The 17,703-nt window shown below is 43.4% G+C and overlaps 1 protein-coding gene across 1 annotated transcript; it reads right to left on the reverse strand.

The window, feature by feature from the left end:
- Positions 1-10,644: 10,644 nt before the first annotated feature.
- On the reverse strand, positions 10,645-16,579 carry hsp90ab1 (heat shock protein 90, alpha (cytosolic), class B member 1). The gene is made up of 12 exons (XM_030109513.1): positions 16,418-16,579; positions 15,235-15,378; positions 14,630-14,836; positions 14,288-14,447; positions 14,004-14,137; positions 13,608-13,907; positions 13,352-13,517; positions 13,060-13,250; positions 12,522-12,669; positions 12,163-12,431; positions 11,281-11,614; positions 10,645-11,195 (listed from the first exon to the last, which is right to left on the reverse strand). The coding sequence occupies exons 2-12, from the start codon at positions 15,376-15,378 to the stop codon at positions 11,077-11,079; spliced, it is 2,172 nt and encodes a 723-aa protein (XP_029965373.1). The 5' UTR covers positions 16,418-16,579; the 3' UTR covers positions 10,645-11,076.
- Positions 16,580-17,703: the final 1,124 nt, after the last annotated feature.

Below are 17,703 nucleotides of genomic sequence, written 5' to 3' on the forward strand. Positions count from 1 at the left end.
CATCCAAAATTGCCAAAACAGACTTTGCTGCTGATCCGTATGCAACACTTCCATAGTCTACCTTTGATCGAATTAGTGCTATGTATATGCGCTTCAGTGATGCTGTGTTAACCCCCCATTTAACCCCCTGTCAGACTCCTCATAACATGAATTACTTTCTTATACTTCCCTATCCGCTGAACCCCTTCCTGCAGCATGTGTCCCACATTCCTCCCTCTTTTCCACAGAGCCCCGTCAGCAAAAAGTGATTTCCCCAGAAATGTCACCGCTGTCACCAATGTCCTATCACCACTTTAAATACTTTCACCTTCCCGACATTCAGCAACCCCTTGGCCTTCCTGACTTGCTCCTCGCTGACGCATCCAACCAGCAGGTTCCCATCCCCCAGCACTCTGGCATATTTCACTTCTCCAACCTGATCGCTAAGCACTCTTGTAAGTTTTAGCTGATCCGTTTTCGTTACTCCTCCCTCTCTTTCAAACCTCACTAGTACATTTATCGCTTCTCCCCTCTGCCGCCGCTTTCCCTCATTGTCACTACTCGATTCCCCGCCTACACCATCATTATTCTTCTTCCTCTTTTTCCTCCTTTTCACCTGCCAATCCCCCGAGTCTACTCCCTCACTTTCCCTCTCATATGTGACGGATGCGCTTCCTTAAAAACAGTTTGGCGCGTCAATGAGTAGTGCGTTACTGTTACAAAGACAAAATAAGAGATCTTCAATTAAGTTTTGTTTTTAAAGAGAGAAAACCCAACAGTTCCACATGAGCAAGCATCAGCGACTGTGGAAAAGAGAAACTCCCCTTTTTAAAGGAAGAAACCTTTGCAGAACCAGGCTCAGAGGTGGCGACTTTCTGCTATTCTGGTTGGGATGAGGGGATGGAAGACAACAGACAGATGGAGGGGAAAGATACAGACAAAATATGAAAAATCAAACATTAAATGTTGCCAATTATATTTGCAGTATCTACATAATGGAATATTTACAGTTTAAACACATTACAATATATTGTGATACTTACAGTATGTACATCAGTGATGTCTGATTTGGCATCTCAGATGGATTGTGGTGTGTCACATAGAGCCCGAAAGTCAGTCCACTGAATTTTTTAAGTCTTCAAAAGTTTCAAAAGTCTTGCCAGCCAGCTCTTTTGATGTTGAGGATTGCGATGCCTCACACTGTTTTTTTTTTTTTTTTTTTTTTTTGTGCCTCTGTGTGGACTTGTAACAAAGCACAGGTGTAAAGTTTGATAGTTTAGGTTCACTTTATTTCGTTTTTCTCCTCTTATAGAATGTCGACCTTGCTGGCAAGCGGTCTGGCACCAAAAAGGACGCCTGTGGCTGAGGCAGTCCCACTTGTGCAGTGGTGGGCTGACTGACTGTGGGCTGTGGTCCCGGTGCCGCTGTGGTGGCAACGACAGATGAGTGAAATACCAGGTTGCGTCTTTTTTTTTAATTTTTCTAGTCCCTGCCAACTATGGAACGACCTCGTACCACACCTGAGGTCAGTTGGTGTGCTGCCTCTGGTCTGGTAGCTCTGCTGTTGGGTGCTGTGCGGCGCTTGAGAGAGACTCGTGACTGTGCCTGACACCCAGGCCTTGTTCGGTGGCGTTTGTGGCAGACAGGGCCTCCTGTCGTCTAACAAACTCGGTGACGCATTTGGAGTGTATTTCAGCAGCGGTATTCCAAGTTTGCTGAGTTCGGGGTTGTCCACCGTCACCCTCTGCTGCACACGCTGATAGTTTGGTGATTTCCGACAGCGTTGAACCCCGAGCCTTCGCCACGCACCCGGGATGTAGCCACAGCTGTTGTATTACACAGTACATGAGGCGGTTCTTCCTCGAGTCCAGCAGGTGGGCGGCAGAGTAACGTTTACCGAACTTGACTGACAGTCAGCTTTGGTGCAGAAACTCAAGTGGCTGTCGTCGTCCTCATCCTCTGCCACTAGAAGCGCCTCTCTAGTTTGAGAGTAATGGTCTGGAGCACTGAAGTCGTGAGACTGCGCCGACAGATACTCCAGACCGATTTTCTCGTCTCCGGCAGGGACGGGAGGTCTGAAGTTGACCACCTCCACCTCGCCGAACCGGTCCTGGCACCTCTTATTCAGGCGATCAACCAGAGGGGACGCGTACACCATGTGCCTCCTCCCCTATTGTCCCTTGACGCTGACCGAATCCCTTTCAGAGTTCCAGCGTGCGATCCCGCTGAGGAGGTAGACTTGGAAAGGGACAGCGGCACAGTGGGGCCCGGGGATCATGTTTGGGAGGAAGGCGTGGAAGCCCTCCAGGCTGTTGCTCCCGCGCACGGTGGTGTAGAACGGCAGGTGCACGCCATTGCGGGCGACGTATCTGGTGATGGTGCACATGTCCCTCACCCGGCGGATCCTGAATGCACTCCAGGTGCTTCTGCTGGTTCTCCCACACGTGGTCGATGGGGGTCGCATCCTTGAATAGATGGATGTTGTTGTCGTCCATCCCACCGCTCCCTTCAGGATGTCAACGACGTTCTGCACTCCGGCGAAGGTCTCTTGGGCACCTGCAGTGATTCTCCTAACGTGATGTGGCATGTCTTGTTTGTTGATGTGGGTTTCAACCACCTGAGCATCAGTCAGAGAATCATATTTTGTAGGATGCCCCGCCCGTACGGCCTGGATGAGCAGCGCCATGTCCTCTTTGTTGTAGGCGAATACGGCGGCAGAAAGTACAGACTTGAAGAGACTTTACTTTGGGTGGTGGTCCGTGCGGAGGGCAGCGGTGAACCAATGAAGTATGTCCAGCCGCACCATCATGCCGTTCTCCACCCACTCGTCGAAGAGCTGCTCCAACTAGGAGACGCCATGTACGCGACAGCAGCCACGGTTAATGTACAAAAGTTTGGGAGGCGCCTCCCCAGCTCTCTTGTACCTGGCCATAAGTCCTTAAGCCATTGGCCTCATTTTCTCCACACTCTCCTTGCAGGTGAGGACACACATGAGGACCTGCACCAGTTCATTGGCAACGCTTGTGCACCACTCTGCCGTGCCTTTTCTGTCGCCTGGTAGCTTTTTGCAGATCTGTCAGAAAACACAAAAGAAGAGAGACAAAGAGAAAAAAGTCAAACATCCTATGTAGGAAATAGGCATTTATGTTGAAGCAACTGAACTCATATGGCATAATTTCATATTTTATATAAATAACTTAAGACACTGGGATTGTAAAGAGGCAACCAGACAGTGGCCCCAATCCAGAGAAATCAACTGTGCAAGAAATGCTCGATAAAGGTCTGGAGTTTGAGCTGAATGATGCTAGTAAGGAGGTTGATATTGAAAAGTGTAACTTAAAATACACTTCTGCAGGTTTAGGAGTTTGTTCTTTGATGATAGAGCTGTAGTGTGGGATGGTTGTTAGATCTGCTTAAGAGGCAATTTGAGGAGCTCCTGCCATGATGGGTCATGGGGAAATGTATGCAGTTTTTGTTTCAGAGCATAATTAAGATGATGATTCATTGGTTTTGACTTTCAGGAGGTGCAGAGGTGATGAATGAATTTATTTCGAACATGCAAAAGAAAACGGAAAATAGTCATCACCAAAACAAACACATGCATAATAAAATTAAAAGAAAACGAAGACTGCAGCAACAACCTGCATGTGTTACAGATCTACATGTTCGAAATGGAGTGGGAAGAAGTTAAACTTAATCCTACCCCTTTTATCCACACCTCCTACAGTGATATTTAACGTGATTTTGATGTTCTTTAAAGATCTATTTGAGAGACAGAGAGGAAAAAAATGTGAATATCATCCAAGCAGCACCGGTGTTCACTGATTCAGTGATTTTTTTAATGTTTGTTTTACAGCCTTCCCAGATTGCAAGATGGTAGATGCCCCGCCGTCTTTGATTTTTGTAGTTACGCCAAATGCTGATGAACACAAATACTCCCAAAAATACAGAAAACAAACTGAGGTTAAAGTACTGATTGCTATGCAAACATCACCAGCAGTAGAACCAGACTTTATCCGCAGAATTAAAAATCATGTGTAAATTAATTTGGTCTGTTTTAAAATCAACATGTTGTTTGGAGAAATTAGTCTGTAAACTGCCTTCAAAGTAATGATCAGTTGAACAATGCTACTGAATGTCATTACAGCTTTGCTGTGACTCAGTGACTGCTCAGGGAAATAAGTGGGCGTAATTAGAACTATGTCAAACTTGCCTTACTCGGCTCCTCCACATGCTGGTATCCGGGAAGGTGGGGGGATGTTATGCAGGATGACAGGCGGTGTGAACGGAAGAAAAAACTTAAACAAGCCCAAGCTTTCTCAAAAATAAGAAAAAAAAATTTATTTCGCCACAAAAACACAGCAAGACAAAAATGACCAGTCTGTCAAATCTCCAAAAATGTCTTTTGCAGAGAGAAACAAAAAAAGGTTATTTCAGCAGACACAAAAAGGCTCTCCTCACAGCCTCACCTCTCCTATGCCAGAGTCTCTCAGACTGCAGCAGCCACACGTCTTCATCCTGCAGCTCCCAATCAGCCTAATTGATTTCAGGTGTGAGACACCTCTCACCTGCAGCCCATGCAGGCGTTGCTGGTGGGGGGGTGACACAGACATCACCGGAGTCATCCACGGACATTTTAATGCCGCTGGAGGAAGCGGCGACGGTGGAAGTAGTGGTGTGGGAGCAAATAGTGACGGTGCTTGGGCATGTGGTGGTGTTGGTGAATCCAGTGGTCTCTGGAGGACATCTTTGGACTCCCCCTCGATTGCCTCCACTAGCGACCCTTCAGACTGAAACAAATCAGAAATGTTTTTCAGTGATCTGTGGCTCAGGTATTCATAATTATTGAAACAGACAATCCATATGCTGCTGGAAACAGCAGTTTAACAATTTTACTCCTGAAGTATTTTTTGTTGACAATTTTGAAATTTTAGCTGTTTCAACCGTTTTACCTCCTTTTAAGCAGTTTTGCCTGCTTTTTTCCCCAACCATATTTATGTTCTTTTAGAAATTCTGGGCATTTCAGGGGTTTTTTTTTTTTAAACGTTCTATGACTTTTTTCCCCATTTCTTGTGGCTTTAGCTATTTTTCCAAATTTTACTTGTACCTTTTTATGAATCCCTTTTGAGCTGAGAGTGATGAATCCGTTTGAATAGTACTGTGGTGTGTAGCTATAATAAAAATAAGTTCAATGTTCATTCACATTTCATATGGTGAAAGCTTCATAGAGCCACTACAGAGGGACTAAAGAGCCACAGTTTGCAGACCCCTGATCTAGACAATACAGAAAAATACTAAACTGAGGATTGCACATTTGGATCAGACCCACACTGGGCCACCCATACTTACAAAAGTAACAGCTGTTTTCGTGGTGGTGGCTGAGACTGATGGCTGGAGAGCAATGAATATTGAATATCTCTCACACTCAAATCTCTGAGCCACCACATCATATTATAGTTGCTGTACCCTAATTTCCTATGACTGAAGTGCATCAATTGTTTTTCTCTTGATTAGTTTGAGTCTCCTCAAAGAGCTCTCTCGTTCCTTTTACATGGTTGTCTCTTGTATTTAGTTTCCCTGATAAATGTGGGCAGAAGGATTGGTTATATTACTGACTAGCCCTGGACTTAACATTAGAATGCATATGAAATCATATAAATCTGACTGATTTATGATCTCACCAGGTTTGTTTCGAGGTTTTTCTTTTGCAGGTACTTGTAACAGTGGCTCACTCGGACCTGCCGCCACACGTGATCCCTTATCAGACAGCTCATCTGCTTCTCCACACAACTCCTAAAATGACAGCAATGAGGCCAGTGAAATGAAGTTCCCTTGTACAGATAAAACGGCAAAATGATAAAACACTGCTCATGGTGGTAAGGCAGCAGGGGAACAGTTCGGTGGGCTAGACTAAGATGTTTAATGACTGCGTCCAATGGTAATTTTACGATGAATCAGATAAAAATTGTTAGTTTTCGCCTCTATTCAAAAGCAGAATTGGTTGGGGGGGTCGGTGTAAGTCCTTTTAGCCAGCTGGGGTTCCAGTCAGGGGGAGGGGGTTGCAGCAGGCCTGCTTGAGTTGGGGGAGGGGAGGAAGGCTGTGGCTGTTCATTCATGAAAGCCTGTTGAGGTCATTCACCCACTCCTGATCCCTTTTCAAGCATAAGTCAAGCCCTCTGCTGCGAAAATTATGAGGGCCTTGGTCAAGATTTTTTTCTGAAGTATTTTTTTTTTTTTTTGGTTTCTCAGGACAAAATTTTTTTGCAGAAGTATTTTTTTCGTAAGTTACATTAAAGTCCACTCCAGTGGATTGCATGCATCTGAACATTCAACATAAAACATTGTGAAGTTACTGTAAAAATTAACTGAGCTGTGTTTTATCGTAAATACAAGCACTTGTTTCTTTCTATGCTTTGGAAATCATTTCAACAAATGTTATTGAAAATTCCCAAACTGTTTGGGCCAAGGTTTAGGAGTCCTGAACCTGGAGGGCCACACACCTGAAAGTAATGATTAGCTTGTTACCAGGCTTCCTGCAGATTTCTCCTGATCGTTCATTAGGTTCAGGCGTGTTGGATCAGAGGAACATTGAAAACATGCAGAACTGGAGCTTTCAGGACTGTTCAACCCTGGTGTAGGCGCAATGTTCAGACCAACCAATGATAACAGCTGGGAACGTTAATCCTAAATGTGTCAAACATATTGACTATGTTTACATGCAGCTAAAATTTGGGTTCAGGTCAATATCTGGGTTTCTGAAACATTAGGAAAACCCCATTTACATGCTTTAACAGACAGAGAGTTACCTCGTTTACAAGTCAGCGCATTCAATCGGGAAATCCCTTTCCAAACTACGGCACACATCATGCTGTTCTCGAAACAAAACAGCTCTGGCCGGAGCGGCTTTGTGTTTCCAGATTGGGTGGGGTTTCCACCAAACCAAGCTTCTTTTTTGAACACGTTGGATGGGTTGATTAAATAATTGTGTTCCAGATCTGGCAACCTCCTCCACTGAACTGCAGAGGCAGACGGTGCTGCGGTGATTCCGTTCTGTAGACAGAACGCAGACAGAACAGTTGTTCTGTTGTACATGATGTTTATGCAGGCCATACGAATCGCCGACTTTCAGAAGGAAGCATGTGCGATGTGCGCGCTCAGAATAATGGTTCGTATCGTGCGTCAGGGAAGCCTCACAGAGACAAAAGTGTGGCGAGTTTCGCGCCTACTCGTTGCTGGACTCAAAAGACCATGATTCATTGCGGATGGGAGCATGCGCAGAGCCAAAAACAATGTCCCTTAACTCGTTATCTGTTTACAGGGACACTTTACAGGGCACGTAGAGCATGTAGAGATTATTTTTAATCAATATAAAGAGGTCTGTGACACATCATCATTTTTGAAATGTGTGCATCATGCGTCTACATTCTATATATTTGCACATGTGGGGAAATGCTGACATGTCTTTGCACATTGTCTATTTGTGGTCGAACGCCATGGTTTGAAGACAAAAAGTAAATTGTCTGTTCTGATAGAATAAATGTATATTTTGTCATTTAAATAATGTCATGTCAACTGTGATGGAAAACTGTTCAGATACTTGTATTATGTTAACTTATGTTTTCAAGTTGTACTTTCAGCTGTTAGACAAACAGAATTCTGCTAATACATTTGTACATAGGATTTATATTTAATTTGAAGGGTTAATTAAACTCATCAGTTTAATTGTGACAAATGTGAAAAACCATATCTACACACTTTAACAATACAAATAATGACTTCTAAACTAAGGGAGGATGACAATGTTCCTTGCTTTTTGTTTTTGTTTTAGTATTTTGTATTTTTTCATGACAATATATCTTGTACTCTGTGCATACATGTAACACAATGAGTTATTTTTTATCTGTGTGTGTGGGGAGCATCGCTGTAATGCACTTGTCATAAATAAGTTTCATTAAAGTTTTACACTGCATATGTGGCTGATTTTACTGTTTATCAGTGTGGTGACTTGAGAAGAGGCTGCCTGCTCCATCTTTCAGTGTTGAGTTTCACAGAACAGAGTCTAGGATGCAAGTTAACTGCTCTGCAAAGACAAAATGAGGTCACTTTGGTGGTTTTAAAGTTAAAATGCACTGTACTGATGTCTTTCCACTAAGATATCTAGGAAGGGTCGGCTGATGACTGTACTGTGTGTTCTGGACCGGAGTGAGCCTCAGGACGGGCAACAATGCAGTTTACAGGATACAAAGGAGGCCGAGGAACGCCGGTCATAGACGCCGTGCCGGAACTACGAAGACAGCAGGCTGAGGGGTCGAAGGACGGCCTGCGAGGAAGGTAAGATCTTGCACAATGTGAAATGCGGTCAATTTTGAAATTGACACATTTTTCCTCAACTCAAAGTGGAACTCCCTGCAGAGTACACCACTGTTAGTGGATTTCAAAGTGTGTTGCCGTGTTCATCAGCAGGCAGGAGACCCAGTCAGCAACACATGCGACTGACCGAGGCTGGAGTGTTCTCCACCGTCATCAAGATCTGTCCAGCATCACACAGCTCCCAGCAGCAGAGTTGCCGGACCAGAGGACGCACACCAGCTGGCCTCAAGTGTGGGATGAAGAAAGTCGAGCCAAAGCTTTTCCTTCTCTCTGCTGTGCCTCCTGCACATTTGTCTGTCCTGCAGGACCCCGGCCCACCTGACGGCTCCGAACACCGTCTGTATACATGTTGTGTGTTGTGAATACTTTTTGGCTAAAATGCACCTGTACGCATTGTCTCCGTTTTCTTTGCTTGTTCTGTGGGTCTTCAAATTTCAATCGACACAATTTCTAAACTGTTTTCAACTGTTAATAGTTAAGTTATTTTTGCTGTTCAAACTGTGAACGTCTTCAGACAGTTTCATGACAATTATGCATTGTACACCAGATTTAAATTAGACGGTCTTTATTTAGCCTAATTATTGCATTATTTTATGGGACTTACGTTTTATGCATGCTTATGTTTTGCTCATGTGGAATTGTTGGGATTATCTCTTTTAAAAATAAAGCTGAATTGAACTGGTGAAGATCTCTCGTTTTTTGTAAATGATAATACACCATTTTCTATTCTCCTAAATGAGGCTTTTTATGTCTGAACTCTCTGCTTTCCTGAAGACATTTTAAAGAAACCCTTCACTATAAACAGAGGTCCATATGAAGAGGGAAAGAAAAATGATTGATCGTTATTAAAAAATGCACATTGAAACCAGTGTCAGAAGTTTTACAGGTATGTTAATGACAAAGACAACAGAGCAGTTAGAACTTCACCGGTTTTACACATGCAAGTTAACCAACTATAAAAAAAAAAGTAGAATATAAATGTGATTTTAGAAATACAGCTGGAACTGGGTGTGGAATTAATTGAAACATTAAGGAAATGTATGTACATTTCTACACACTTTAACAGAATGTATAAATGACACTAATAATGCAGCGATGAGTAATATGCACACTTGTGAGGCAGTGAAGTGGGTCAGCCACTTTGAAGAATCAAATGTGTAAATCAAACTATAACAGCCGTGATTTAACAGAACATTAAGGTTGGCGCATTTCTGCAACAACAGTTTATGTTTCAGTGCACTAACAGCAGTGTATTTGTGCTCTGAGACTTACAATCAGTGGTTAATGTGTTTAAATTGGATTGGTTGAAGTACACGTCGTATGAGACGGCACTTTCCAGAGTCTACAGTTTCTGGATGCTGATTGGTCCAGAGTCTACAGTTGTCTACAGTTTCTGGATGCTGATTGGTCCAGAGTCTACAGTTGTCTACAGTTTCTGGATGCTGATTGGCTTAGTCTACCGCTTCTCCTGCTTCCACCCTCCTATGTTCCAGATGCTTCTGATCACGCTGCAGAGAGCACATTATAAACAGACTGCTGTCTTGGTTAAAGCATCGTGCGCACATCTCCCATCACACATTACAGCGAGAATAACTAAAAGTCTTTGTTTTTATTTTTTCCGTCAGATATAAATGACTCTGTGTAATCATTTTGTTCTCTTGAACCTTCTGCTGGACTGACAGAAAAGCTGTTTTGATCCTCATCTTACATTTTGAGAAAACTTATTAAAACTCATACACACTTCTTTCTTTGCAGTAGAACGTCCTGCTGCTGCCACCTACTGCTCATATGTGTGAACTGAACATAGACTCAAATTATGCAACTGTTTCACAACCAATTCAACTCATACGTTGTATGGCTGTAGTAAAAGCTGACAGCAGAGTGATACTCACCCTTACAGTAAGTCAAAAGCTGTCATTACTGAGTTTAAAAATATTTCAAACGATGCTTTAGAGAAGTCTTTTACTTTAGCATACCGCAAATTTTAAAAGCAATCTTCTACTTCACAATTATGCAACAAAACTGTGGACTGTCGCATAAAATCCCAATAAAGGACATTTGCAGTTGTGATGTGACAAAATGCAGATGGGTTCAGTACTTCTGGAAGCCACTGGAGTGTTGAGTGTGAACAGTTGTTCATTTTCAGCCACCTGCAAACATCTGTCACCAAGAATCGAACTGGTTTTATTCCTAGTCTGCATAGTTGCGAGCACATCAACGCCATGGTGACATCGTTTAAGGCTAACCTTCTGAGTGGAGTTACATTTTCAGTCAAGTACAACAGGAACACACAGATGAGGTATTACATCTTTAATTTTTTGCAAAACAAAACTCGGAATACAGACAAGCCTGGACTCAGGCAAAGGAATCATACAGTCCTCTCCATGCAGCGTGCGGTGTTGCACATGAACAGCACCTCCCCAAAAACCTCCAGAGCAAAACCCAACAATGGAATGTACCATTCCCATGTTCACAATATACTCAGTGCAACAGGGTACTTGTTAAAACAGATGTGCTGTCACCATGAATTTTACAGCAAAAATCAAAACTTACTTTTTTTTTCCTTTTTTTAAAAAGGTTTCGCAGTGAAACGGCTCTTTATACAAGAGCAACACTGGTCAACCACACAACATGAATGACTAATTGTTGCAGTTACTGCAGTTTTGAAGGATGAACAATTGGAAAGTGAGGCTAAAGTGTTAGAAATCTGAACGGGATGGGATGGATTTAATCAACTTCCTCCATGCGTGAAGCATCATCTTCACCCTCTCCTTCTAGGGGGGGAATCTCATCTGGGACGGATGTGGAGGTGGCCTCCTCTGTGGGACCGTCGTCATCGTCAATTCCTGGAGATTGAAAGAGTTTTTGATTTAGAGCGAGTCGGACAGGTGCCGAAAGCTGCAGGAGATGCGATCTGCTGCGGGTTCTCACCAAGGCCGAGTTTGATCATTCTGTAGATGCGGTTGGAGTGGGTCTGTGGGTCGTCCAGGGAGAAACCTGAGGACAGCAGGGCGGTCTCGAACAGCAGGATGACCAGGTCCTTCACGGCCTTGTCGTTCTTGTCGGCCTCGGCTTTCTGTCTGAGAGTATCCACGATGGGGTGGTCAGGGTTGATCTCCAGGTGCTTCTTGGCCATCATGTAGCCCATGGTGGAGTTGTCCCTGAGTGCCTGGGCCTTCATGATCCTCTCCATGTTGGCCGTCCAGCCGTAAGTGCTGGTCACAATGCAGCACGGCGAGGACACCAGTCTGTTGGACACGGTCACCTGGAAGAGACAGGACATTACAGTTGAAGTGTTAAGGGGTTGAGAGGGGAGAAAACACTTCAAACGGAAGGCTGATCGTTTTGAAACTGCAGTTAAAACATGCTGAACATTCATTAGACAAACATGTGCAAGGAAAACCAACGGTGCAACCACAATTCAAGGAAAGCCTGTACGGACGAGTTTTAACTCCACACAGATCGCGTACAATACTTATTCAAATGCATCAGGTGTCAGTAACAGTAAAAACCATCTTCATTGTTTAAAAATACTAGATACAAACTCAAACAGGCCAAGTTAGACCAAAACTTCACTCACATTCACGGGAAGAGTTAGGAGACATTTGACATCAAAATTCAAATTCAGGTCACACTTAACACTGAAAACAAGCGGCCACCTCAACACTCACCACAATAAAGCTGGGACCAAACTAGGGGACCTGTTGCCAAACAAAAAACTGTCAACTGTCTTCGTGACCTCTTAAAACCTACATCTGACAGCACAGAAGGAACGTTTGGATCCCTTTAAAACTCGTTATTCTGATCACTGACCTTCTCCACTTTCTTGTCCAGGATCTCCTTCATGACCTTGCAGAGGCTCTCGAACTTTGCCTTGTCCTCTTCCATCTTTTTCTTCTCCTCCTCATCCTCCGGCAGTTCCAGGCCTTCTTTGGTGACAGAAACCAGGGTCTTGCCATCGAACTCTTTCAACTGCTGGACGCAGTACTCGTCGATGGGCTCGGTCATGTACAGAACCTCGAACCCACGCTTGCGGACACGTTCCACAAAGGCAGAGTTGGCCACCTGATCCTTGCTCTCACCTAGAAAAGAACAGAAGGCGAGACCCAGTCGGCTATGGAAAATATACACAACAGACCTCTAAAGGCGTTTACTCCAAGTGAAAAACTCACCAGTGATGTAGTAGATCGATTTCTGGTTCTCCTTCATTCGGGTCAGGTACTCTGTGAGGGAAGTGGCCTCATCCCCGGACTGGGAGCTGTTGTAGCGCAGCAGCTCAGAAAGCTTCTTGCGGTTTTGAGAGTCCTCATGGATGCCCAGCTACAGAGAGAAGAGAGAGATTGCAATTACATGACGAGTATTGTATGAAATAGAAAGTAAATGGCCTGATAGTTTCACCAGCTTCATTCAAATGTAACCCCTCCCCCCTCTTTTTTTTTTTTTTTAACAGCTATTGTACAGTACAGAAGCACTGCATGGAATTATGTAAACAGACACATCTAAAACTACACTGCTGGTAAAATTCTGTGCCATCACTACAAACTACAGCTAAACCTGCCTGGGAAATCTAAAACTGTGCCGTCACCACTCAGGATGAAGCCATTTAAACCTTTAAAATCCGCGGGGATGCGCTGAAGACACAGAAGCAGTAATGTGAGAAGTTTGTTAAAAGACGCGTCCATTCAGCTGCTGAGAAAGCGTTCCCATTACCTTGATGTTCTTGGAGAAAGCTTCGTAGAACTTCTTGTAGTTTTCCTTGTCCTCGGCCAGTTCGGCGAAAAGCTCCAGACACTTCTTGACGATGTTCTTGCGAATGACCTTGAGGATCTTGCTCTGCTGCAGCATTTCTCTTGAAATGTTGAGGGGCAGATCCTCGGAGTCCACAACACCACGAACAAAGTCTGGAAAAAAACACAAACAATTTAGTTTATGGGGGAAGAAAAAAAGAAGCAGTTCCATTCCCACTGTGTTACTGTGAAACCATGTCGATTGATAGACTTACTCAGATACTCTGGGATGAGTTCTTCACAGTTGTCCATGATGAAGACTCTCCTGACGTACAGTTTGATGTTATTCTTCTTTTTCTTGTTCTCGAACAGGTCAAAAGGTGCACGGCGGGGAATGAAAAGCAGAGCCCTGAACTCCAGCTGGCCTTCCACTGAAAAGTGCTGTTAAGAGAAACACAGTCAGCATTAAGCTCTGGTCCTGTCTGAAGTGAGCTGAACAAGAAAGAAGAGGTGTTTTATGACTCTCTGTACCTTGACGGCCAGGTGATCCTCCCAGTCGTTGGTCAGACTCTTGTAGAACTCTCCATACTCTTCGTTTGTGATGTCGTCTGGGTTCCTGGTCCAGATGGGCTTCGTCTTGTTCAGCTCCTCCTGATCGATGTACTTCTCCTTGATCTTCTTTTTCTTCTTCTTGTCCTTGGTGTCCTCGTCATCTGAGCCAACATCTTCAATCTTTGGCTTGTCATCCTCGCCTTCTTCCTTTTCTTCTTTCTCTGCCTTTTCCTCCTCTGCCTCGTCGTCACTGATTTCCTTGTCGCGTTCCTTCTCCACCTGCAAAATAACAAAACATTTACCCGTTTTAGCAACACTAAAGTGGAATAATAAAAGTAGAAAAAGGTTAACTATAAAAAAAAAATCAGCTCTTACAAACAGGGTGATGGGATAGCCAATGAACTGAGAGTGCTTCTTGACAATCTCCTTGACTCTCTTCTCCTCAATGTACTCTGTCTGGTCTTCCTTCAAGTACAGGATAATCTTTGTTCCACGGCCAATTGGCTCACCTGTAAATGGAACCAAATTCAGATAAACACACTTTCAATACTCTTCATCTATAACACAGGACCAATGTCGGATGATAAATGAGAGTTGTGCACAGCCATTCTGAAAGTACACTCAAACCATTGAGTGAGATCAGGTTTCAGGTTACGTACCATTGTCAACCCTGACGGTGAAGGAACCGCCAGCGGACGACTCCCAGGCGTACTGCTCATCGTCGTTGTGCTTGGTGATGACAACAACTCTCTCGGCAACAAGATAGGCAGAGTAGAAGCCCACACCAAACTGACCAATCATGGAGATATCAGCTCCAGCCTAGACGGACAAAATAAACTCATTTAGTGTCACCATACACACACACAAATCAGAAAACTGACTTTTCTACACTATAGTTTCATTCCTCTGCAACATGCAGCAAATGTTAATTCATTTAAAACTGTGCGCTTCCTCCTATTCTACTCGTGTTGCAGTTGAACAGCATTCCCCTCCAGTCGTACCTGCAGGGCCTCCATGAAGGCCTTGGTTCCAGATTTGGCGATGGTACCCAGGTTGTTAATCAGGTCAGCCTTGGTCATGCCGATTCCGGTGTCAATGAGTGTCAAGGTTTGCTCCTCTTTGTTGGGGATGATCTCAATTTTCAGATCTTTGCCGCTGTCCAGCTTGGAGGGGTCTGTCAGGCTTTCATAACGAATTTTGTCCAGAGCCTGTGAAATCATTGACAAAGCCAAGTTAGATATTAACTTCAATTAAAATTTGAAAACGGATAGAACTGACCGAACAAAGGCGGCTGAGATAGTTTGCAATTGGAAAGTTTGATTCGATTAGTATAAACACTGGTGTTAGCCCCCGTGTGTGCCCAGGACTATTGGACTAGTTTTAGGGTCTATTTCCAAGAAAATTGTATTTGTCCTTGAGCTCAAGCTTCAGATTCAAATACCCTCAGTTCAGACAACCCTTCTGTAAGAATACGATGAACTTAATCAATTATCATGGAAATTACGTGATATATTATTAATTTCTAACCACATTTAAGTTGACATCAATACCATTATTACATACCTGAACAGTAAATGTAAAAATTTCAACAAACATGAACACTCACGTCAGAAGAGTTGGAGATCAACTCCCTCAGGAAGATCTCTTTGTTGGAATAAAAGGTGTTGATGATCAGGGACATCAACTGAGCAATCTCTGCCTGGAAGGCAAAGGTCTCAGTCTCCTCCTCTTGGTGCATTTCTTCAGGCATCTGCACAAAACAAATGAGCAGAAAGTCTGGGATTTAGATCTCTCACAGAAACCCACTCACTGCACGTGATAAAGCAGCGTGACCCTGTCAGGCCTTTACTCCCAATACATCCATACAGCACCCCTCCCTGCTAAGACACGATCGCGTTTCACTTTCGTTTGTTAGACATACCAGCTTCCCATCACTGCTTCATTAAATTGGAAAGCTGCCATGGAGTTGCTACATATCGCCGGAAGTCACAGTTAACCAACATGGCGTCGGCCTACAGACAATGGAGCCTGCAGACACGTGCTAAGGAGCGACGACTGGTCAAAACACATCTAAAGCTGTGAAAAAGGACACCTTTTGTGGTTAAAATGATTAGCGCAATGTCGCACACAGTCGAATATCGTACACCGACAAGCAACGTGGTGATTAAATATCATAGCACAGTACACGGAAAAAAACAACAGAATCGCCATGAAACCAACGCCCACAGGAGAGGTAAAACGCAAAAAATCAATTCCTATATTAATTAATATTGTGTTTATTAAGTAAACAATGCAACGCAAGTATTGAATGGATCACAGAAAAATTATAATCAACACGGATATTACGTAAATGCTCTTCAGTAACCCTTAAGTCTAAATAAATGACTAGGGGACGCTTAATCATGTCATTAGTAGTGATTTTGTGAGATCGAGGTGAATTCTCCCTTGAATAAACTAACAGTGCGCTGTCATCTCCACCACACCTGCTTCACTGCAGCCTGGCCTCACGGTGCGACACGATGCCGCATTCACACCAACGCCACAAATCCGTCATTTTAATCCAACAAAACATCATTACATTCATATCGCCAGTGGCTCAATGATAAATACGCCGAATAAAGCATTATGTAAACATGCTAGCTCCATTATGATGCTAAGGTTAACGTCGTGACTCAGGAGGTCTCAGCAAGGACGCACCCGACGAATACATCTGCCCCTGCCCGTCTAAAAGCAAACACATTTCGGAGAACAATATGTGGAAGAAGTAAGGTGAACGTTCACCACCATACCTTGTTAATTTCGGTTTTTTTTCTCTTGAATATAATGCAACCAAAGTGTCGTCCCTTCTGCTCTCAGACGCAGGGAGAATGAAAGGGACTTCCTTTTAAAAGACCGGAATCTTTATACACATGCGTTTCTGTGCCGACGTATCCATCCGCGGCGCACCATACTCGCTCCACATGTCCCATTGCACATTAAATAAAACTGTAATATGTTTACAAAAATATGTAATGACAGCACGATAGCTTTAAATCAACGTAAAAATATATTCATTGAACATTGGTGTGAATATGATTTGAGGATTAAGATGCGTGAGAGACGCTTACACCGTTCCGTAGCTTGGTAATATTTGCTGTATCCTAAACGTTACACTCGGTAAGCGTTTTTCATCATCTTTTTAAAATCATGGAGTAAATATTAAAAGTCCATTATCGACTAAACATCATTGATAGCCGATGTTATATACCCTGTTACTGCCATCTTCTGGCAATAGTGGTCTGTGTGGCAAAGCTGGAAAGGCAGAAGAACTTTTTAACCCAACGGAGGGATATTCTGAAACAGGGAAGGTGTACTTCGTTTCTTCTAGCACTTTCCATGAAAAAAAACCCGCCTAAATGTGACGTCATGGCTTGTCAGATGCAGTCCTCTCCGCACAGCAGCTGCTTTACCTTCCAGAAAACACCATGGCAACCAGCCTCCAGCCAAACAGCACAGCCTTTATAAAACAAACTACTGAGGAATGTACGCTTTAACAACTTGCAGTCACAACAGGAATTAGAAGATTTTGAAAAGGGGTAATCTGAGGTACGAGGGTCCAAGACATCTATTTATGTGTCCTTAGACCTCAACGACATTATATACTCACACAAAAATAACTCAATTGTGAGCCACAGTTTCCACAAGACGAGTTATATCTATCAAATATATGCGAGGCAGTGATGTTTAAAGCAATAATTTGAAATCAGTGCAACGCTTATCAACAGAGCTTTTCCAGGGGTTTTAAATGTCTTGTATAGTATAGTTTTATACACAACGTTAAGATAGTTATTGCATCACACTAAAACGCTCTGATGGATTCTTTCATTTGCTAAACGTTGAATTTCCTGAAGGTCGTAGAACGCGCCATTGTTGGTAGTTCAAATATTGAGTTATTTTTTTCAGTCCAGAGGCCCTCGTCTGGAATGATCTTTCTGATGTTTGAAATTTGAGATTAATTTTTAAAAAATCAGCTTTTAAAATCTGTTACCTTGTTTTTCTTCCATTAGAACTACACTGGATCAGCTCTGTCATTCAT

This window comes from Salarias fasciatus, chromosome 15 (assembly GCF_902148845.1).
Source record: "Salarias fasciatus chromosome 15, fSalaFa1.1, whole genome shotgun sequence".
NCBI classification, from domain to species: domain Eukaryota; kingdom Metazoa; phylum Chordata; class Actinopteri; order Blenniiformes; family Blenniidae; genus Salarias; species Salarias fasciatus.

Excerpts from the sequence above, each read along its gene's own strand:
- hsp90ab1 (XM_030109513.1), bottom strand. The coding sequence starts at position 15,378 with ATGCCTGAAGAAATGCACCAAGAGGAGGAGACTGAGACCTTTGCCTTC. Across the intron at positions 13,518-13,607 it reads AGGATCACCTGGCCGTCAAG|CACTTTTCAGTGGAAGGCCA; the intron begins GTACAGAGAGTC and ends TTCTCTTAACAG. Across the intron at positions 12,432-12,521 it reads ATCGATCTACTACATCACTG|GTGAGAGCAAGGATCAGGTG; the intron begins GTGAGTTTTTCA and ends GTTCTTTTCTAG.